The 7317-nt window shown below is 33.1% G+C and overlaps 1 protein-coding gene across 1 annotated transcript; it reads left to right on the forward strand.

Annotated features, from left to right (window-relative positions):
* The first annotated feature begins 752 nt into the window (after window positions 1-752).
* On the forward strand, window positions 753-4976 carry LOC110613514 (transcription factor MYBS3). Its single transcript, XM_021754679.2, has 3 exons — window positions 753-1407; window positions 3470-3678; window positions 4090-4976. The coding sequence occupies exons 1-3, from the start codon at window positions 1071-1073 to the stop codon at window positions 4621-4623; spliced, it is 1080 nt and encodes a 359-aa protein (XP_021610371.1). The 5' UTR covers window positions 753-1070; the 3' UTR covers window positions 4624-4976.
* The last annotated feature ends 2341 nt before the right edge of the window (window positions 4977-7317 follow it).

The raw sequence follows: 7317 nt of genomic DNA on the forward strand, positions 1-7317 counted from the left end.
TAATTCCACGTGGAACACTATTTTTGGTCAAATACATCCACTAGACTTTTTGGTAGCCCCAATCTATATTTACTAAAATCCCCAAGATGCCCCTCTCTTGAACAGGCACAAGAGTGCATTTTGATAGTGAAATTGATGTTCTTCCCATGGGAGAAATTGGCAGCAACGGGGTAAATTACGTGTCTGTCTCTCCTAACGAATAAAATAATTATGGAGATAAATTATCACTTATATTAAACAACAAATTAATAAATATTTAAATATAATTTATAAAAATAAATAAAATTTTAATTAATTTTTTAAAAAATAAATAATTAACGTAATTTAAATTATTTAAATTCGTATTTATTATATTTTAATATCAATTTATATTATTTATAACTTTTATTAAAAAAATATATTTATCATAACAAAATATTAGGTTATATAAGAATTTATATAGTAAAATATTTTTATACAAGTTTATTCCGTACTATTTTAACATAAAAATTATATTATAACATTATGTGCAATTTTTCTCCCAGAAAGATTATTATATCTTATCTTATATTAAAAGAAGAATAAACAAAGAAAGTAAAAAATAGAAAGAAATTGGCTGTTGGTGACTTGGTGGCCCCAAATATCAAAGAAAGGAATTTCCAATTTGTAGCTCTTATACTTCTCCTTCTACTAATTTGGTAGCAAAATCAAAGAAACAACCCACCTCTTTCCTCTCGCCACAATCTCACTCGTTTCCATGTGGAAGGATACACAAGTAAATTCCTTAATGCAAATTTTTATATTTATCAGAATATATGCTTATTCAATTAATAAAAAAATTAACGTAATCTATGAAAATTATTACGTAATTTAAATTTGTTAATTTTTTATTTTTATAAATCCCTCCTAAATTCCCCCGAAAAGTCTAACTTCCAAAATTACCCTTCCCTTGCTACTTCTCCCTGCTCCAGATAAATTCCCCACTCCTTTGATCTCATCTTCTTCCATGCAATCTCTATATTCCTCTTTATCTGTTTCTATATTAACCTTGCTCCCGTCGAGTCGGCGGTGATTCGCCTGAGTCATTCACCATGACTCGACGGTGCTCGCATTGCAGCAACAACGGCCACAACTCCCGCACCTGCCCCGTGCGCTCCTCTGGCGCCTCGTCTACGTCTGCTTCTTCCGCCGTCGGAGTCAGGCTCTTCGGTGTTAGACTCACTGATGGTTCCATTATCAAGAAGAGTGCTAGCATGGGCAACTTGTCGGCGCACTATCACTCCTCTTCATCAGCCGCCGCTTCACCCAATCCTGACTCTCCCTCATCGGATCACGTCCGCGATTCAGGGAACGTTCCTGAAGGGTATTTGTCTGATGACCCGGTCCATGCTAGCAGCTCCACCAATCGACGCGGAGAGAGAAAGAAAGGTTTTCTCTCTTTTTTTTTTTTTTCTGTTCTCTTTTCCACGGCAAAAAAAGGGTCTTGTTTTACCGGATATGTTTGTGAATTTGTTGGGTATTTTTCTTTTGCTGATATAACTACATAAGTTCTCTTAATTATCAATATTTTTTTTTAAAAAAAAAACGTATACTTACTTTTTCATTTAATTTTTAAAGAGATCGTATAGTTATATATAATGTTCGGATTTATTTTGGTTTCTAATTTTGGTTTTGTTGATCATGAAATTATTGGTTGATTGATTTTGGGCTAAGGTGCAGGCTATCATCCGTATTTTTGAATTTGCTTATGATTTTACGTATTTTCTGTCGCCTGAACTTGGTCGTTTACGTTTATTCCATGATGGTTAACTCTTTTAAAGGACTTTAATAACTCAATTTAAAAATTGTTACATCGTTTTATGCCCAAAATCATCTTAATTTTGGATTTTTATTTACCTTCAAATGTCCTCAGATTCAACAAATGGTTTCTGGTTAAGTTCTAGGAAGATAATCTTGAACCGCTACATTGCTAAAGACGGTAATGAGAAATTTGTAGCCATTTGAAGAAACCCTCTTTGCCTTGTACTTTTTCATGCTTGAAGGTGGTGAATTCTGCTTCTTGCATACGCAGTACATATAATAATAATTTTAAAAAATGCTTTCATTTATATATCATGCTTTTACAATGAAACGCACAAGCATTTTTGCCAATTTGTCATGAAAATGTCATTATGCAGACTTTGATAAAAAAAAATACTTGCTTAGGCCTTCTGTTGAAGTTCCCTTTTGTTAACTTATTTTTCTTCCTTCCTATCTTGGATTTATACGAGAACTGTTGTTTTCAACTTTTTTTTTTTTAAAGTTAAATTGGGAGTTGCAGGAGCGTATCTATATATTCTAGTGGTAGTGATAGTACATAGTAACTGGGTTGCCTGGTAAATTATGAAGTGTGACACTTACTTTCGAAATGATGCTTATGATGATTTGAGAAGAAATAAAGAGCAAGAAAGGAAAATGATTAGTGATGGTATGCACTTATCCTCATTATACTTGTGAATATTCTATTAACATTTTCTTCCTTTTTTATCTTCTTTCTAGACCAGCGGGTTTAAAACTTATATTTGAAACTTTCGTGTTATTGTGAAAGATACTGACTATTTATAAACTTGTTAATTTCTCATGCATGCCTATTTATGTTTTTGACATATTTAAGCTATGCTCTCTGTTATCTTGGCATATTGTAATTGATGTGATTCTTACTATGAAGCATAAGGTTTATCAGTGCTCTTTTAATAATTAAGTTCAGGAAGTTATTGTGTACTATTTTGATACTATTTGATTCAGAAGATCAGGTGTATCAAACTTTAGTAGTTGGTATGTTTTTTCATAGTTGAAGGCATTAGGGGAATGTATTCCTGCTATACATTGGCATTTAGATTATTGGGATGGCATTAAAATCGGTAATCATTTTTACTGTTGGATCTGTTGGCAGACGTGCACTCCAACCTTCCTATTCTGCCAAATAGGAACAAGTATTTGATTAAATTTTGCATTTGAAGGTGATTTCTGCCATTATGTTAATTTCCCTTTATTTGGCACTCGATGATATGCACTTCATTAAATCCCCTGATTCTATTTTTCTGACTGTATAGTTTGGACTATTTGAGTGATTAATGTTTAATTGGCATTTGGAAAGTCCATGTCTTCTTTTGTGCAACTTTTGCTTCTAGTAAAATTGGAACTGCATTTTAAACAAATGATGCATAGTTCACTAACTTATCATTTTTTCTTCATCCCATTGGTGGGTCTCCTATTCTCTTAAAATATAGGAGTTTTCATCGGTGTGTTCTACTTCATAAAATAGACTGTTTTTGGAAAGTCAGAGATCATATAACGTGCTGCATTTTCAAAGTTTAATATTGAAATGACGGTGGTTATTATTCTTATTTAGTCAACAATCTGATAGTTGCCCAGTGGCAGTGCTGCCAAAGTTTTCACATGGGTCCTATATTGAATCTTTTCACCTTTTGGTTTTTTTTTGGATTTCTAGGTGTCCCATGGACAGAAGAGGAGCATCGGCTATTCTTGGTTGGTCTTCAAAAATTGGGGAAAGGAGATTGGCGCGGAATAGCTAGAAACTATGTAGTGTCTAGAACTCCTACCCAGGTGGCAAGCCATGCTCAGAAGTATTTCATCCGCCAGAGCAATTCCACACGAAGAAAGAGGCGCTCCAGCCTCTTTGACATGGTTGCAGACATGGTTTGTCATGCTGGCTTTATGTTTATTTTACATTTTTATATCTGTATGCATCGTCTCATGGTAGCACCAAATGGCAGTCGGCTTCAATGGTTTCCACATTACCAAGTTATATCTCATATATATAAAAACAATCCTTTTTACTGCCAAAAATCAAAGATGTGCTACTCTTTTCTCAATAACCAGTGAGAAGCTATTTTTGAGGTGACGAAATGCAGTACATTTGCTAAGCCAAAGTTCCTTTCACCTTATCATTTTTAGTCTTCAAATAAGCGTGTAATCTGATGCAGAATTGGTCTTCAGCCCATGTTTTGTTTTTGTTATGATTAGATGATGATATAAGTTTATTTGGCTGTATTATCATTCATCCTTGGGAACTGATGAAATTATTTCTGTACTTTTTGTGTTTCTCAGGCAACAGAACCACAGACGGTTCCAGAAGACCAGGAATTGCCATCTTTTCATTTAAGAGAAAGGGATAATGCAGATTCACTGCCTTCACTGAACCTCTCTCTTAAGCCAGAATATGAACCCATGGAAACAACAACTGATGAACCAGGAAAAGAACCTGATGACACAGTGACAGATTCCAGTGAATCCAAACAAACTGTTCCGAAGTTAAGTGCATTCAACCCAACTGTCCCTCCATTAAAAGACTTTACACAAGATGTTCCTGGGTTCTACTCGGCTTATATGCCAATCCCTTATCCATTTTGGCCTGCAAATGCTGCCTCTCTTGAAGTGAAGAGGGAAGAGACATCAAATCATGAGGTCCTAAAGCCAGTGCCAACCTTTCCCAAGCAGCCTGTCAATGTAAATGAACTAGTTGGCTTGTCTCACCTCAGTATAGCAGAGACTGAGAGAGAGCCTTCGCCACTCTCACTGAAATTAATAGGTGAGCCAACGAGGCAGTCGGCCTTTCATGCTAATGCTTCGGCAGTGGGTTAAGAGTTAAAGCCAGGGCAAACGTATCCTATGCAAACAGTTTGAAATGGAGAAAAGAAGCTGAATTTTAGGACTTGATTATTTTATCCCCCCTCTCCCCCTGTAAAATCTTAGCTTTTTTATTTTTCAATTCCTTATAGCATAGGGTGAAATGATATTGGTTTGAGATATTTATTCTTTCAAAAGCTGTAATCAGCTAGAAATACAAATAATTAAACTGGGCATAACGCTATCTTGCCATCATAGTTTTTCAGTCCTTGGAATTCTTGTATTGAAGCAATGCCAGTGAACGTTCCTTTCGATGTAATAGAATAATCAGATTTATTCAGATGAATTTTGTATTTTTTTTTTCTAAATGACATATCTCTTATCTTTAAGAAAGAAGAAAAAAGAAAGTAAATTCAGCTATTATTCTGGTTTTATATCATGGCGTATAAGAGGCTCGGCAACAAAGAAAATCGCCTTCCCAATGTCCTCCAAGGAGAAATAGATTTCAGAGTTAATGAAGAGACCTTAACAAAAAAATATTCTCGAGAGAATTCATGAAAAGAGTCGATGCACCAACAAAACTCATTGAGAGCGCACTAAACACGCTAGATCTATTAATTATAAGATAGATCAAAAGAGAATAAATCCAAAATTTAATCCAAATGAATATAAATTTGATAATTACTTGAAGTGGGCACAAAAAACTATTAGTTCATCATTTTTCTATAAATTTGTTTCTCTCAATTTTTTTTACTAATTTGTTGGTGTTTTTTTCCCCATATAATTTGTCTTCTCTCACTTTGTGTGTTTCCTGGTTTCCAATTATTATTGATTAATTTTTCCGAAAGAGTAATTTAAAAGACTAACAATTATGATTGAGCATCCTATTAAAAAATATTTTAAGATATCAAATCCTTTTTTTTTAAAATGCCAATAATATTGAACATTTCAATTAAATTTATAGAATTTTAATGAAGAAAAAATTGATATTAAATTATATATGATTTAGGGTCTTAAATAAAATGAGATCCTAGTTGAAAATAGAAAAATACTTGATTAACTTGATTTATGTTTATATTTATTTTTATAGTGATTGTTATTTAAATTCAAGTAAAACGGCATTTAAATTTTGTGATCAGTTCCATGACTATACTAAATTGAAAATTTCACGACTAGTCTTCATTCTTGGTGGTTGTTAATGATGGACACTGCTTGGCTTTGGGGATTTCTGGTTTGGTCGCCGTTTGGATTGCTGTTTGGAGCTTTGATGATCTTGCTACAGCAACAGTACGATGGCTGATTTTGTTTTGGTCGGCCGTTTTCTTTGTCGCCAGTGGTTGCAGTCTGGTGTTGGCTGCGTTGGACGGTGTGGCTATCCATGGATAACGGTGGCATGTCGATCCATCTCAGCTGCGGTGGCGTATTGTATGTGTTGTGTTCTTGTTCCTCTGGATTTTGGATTGAGCCGATTTCGATTTGAATTGATTTTGTTTGGTGTTTGGTTTGATTTCGGTTGAGCTTTTATGGGTTGCTCATTCAGTATTCCTTTTTAAGTTAAGGTGTGGGCTTTATATTTTGATTAGCCATGATTGTAGCCTGCTGGGCATTTACAAATGCAACATATTTGCATTGATAAAAGAGAAAAAAAAAAAAAAAAAAAAGGTAAAAACTGCATTTCTTTTAATCTAATTTGTTCAAAACTTTTGACCTACGATTAAATTAGCCTTTTCATAAAAAAGTAAATTAATAATTTTAAAATTTTAACAATAAAATAATAATTGTAATAATTTTACATTAAAATAATATTTTTTTATAGTTTTGGCCAAAATATTATAATTTTTTTTTGGAAAACAAGCCAAAATATTATAATTATTATAATTGAATTTTGTAATTTTGAATAATATAATGATAAATATTTCTAATATTTTTAATTATTATTTAATTTAACAGTATTTTGACAATAGTAATATTTAAAATATAAAATATCTTACTATTAAGTTTTTTTAAAAAAATTATTATCTTAATTGTTTGGTAAAAAAACCAGTCAAAAGATTTGAATAAATTAATAAAAATCTTTGGAGGGAAACATTTATTCCCAAACAAAACTGCACAAAACAAAGATAAGTTATCATTGATTAGGCGGGAGTTTTATCCTTCCTCGCACAGCACTCACTATCTACTGAAACATCGAAATGTTTTGCTTGGTTCTCAAGAATCTCAGGGAAAATGAAAGAAAATGGAACAAAATGATCGATCATTCCAACTTCTCGTCGAGAGACCTATCGAAAAAAGGTGCCTCGACATTTAATTTGATGAAAGGCCATTAAAAATTGAGCCTATCTCACATGTCTTGTTTGAGGTTGTGATTTCGTAGGTTCTATATTCTTGAATTTCGCTTTCCGTTTTTCCGATTGATGAGATTAATAATAACCTGATTTCTATTTTATAAGCTTCTGTCCCTCTGTTTCAATATATGTTAACTGTGGCTTCTATATTGCCTGTTATATGCTCGATGCTATTTCTATATGCTCGAATGCGAAACAATTCTTGCTGTATGGAATTCTTCATAACTTTCTTAGCTTGATAGTGAGTTCGATATAATGGATTTTTGTTTGCGAGGAAATGTTTCGATGAATAATTTATTAAAGCGCTCTGTTGAGAATTTGAGTCATAGGAAAGGAAAAGGAGAGAAGTAGGGAACTGAATATT

The sequence above is a fragment of the Manihot esculenta genome, chromosome 4 (assembly GCF_001659605.2).
Source record: "Manihot esculenta cultivar AM560-2 chromosome 4, M.esculenta_v8, whole genome shotgun sequence".
NCBI lineage: Eukaryota > Viridiplantae > Streptophyta > Magnoliopsida > Malpighiales > Euphorbiaceae > Manihot > Manihot esculenta.

What these genes read in the sequence shown, in the direction of transcription:
- LOC110613514 (XM_021754679.2), top strand. Translation starts at nt 1,071, where the DNA reads ATGACTCGACGGTGCTCGCATTGCAGCAACAACGGCCACAACTCCCGC. An exon ending in ACGCGGAGAGAGAAAGAAAG is followed by an intron (nt 1,408 to 3,469) that starts GTTTTCTCTCTT and finishes TTGGATTTCTAG; the next exon opens with GTGTCCCATGGACAGAAGAG. An exon ending in TTGACATGGTTGCAGACATG is followed by an intron (nt 3,679 to 4,089) that starts GTTTGTCATGCT and finishes TGTGTTTCTCAG; the next exon opens with GCAACAGAACCACAGACGGT.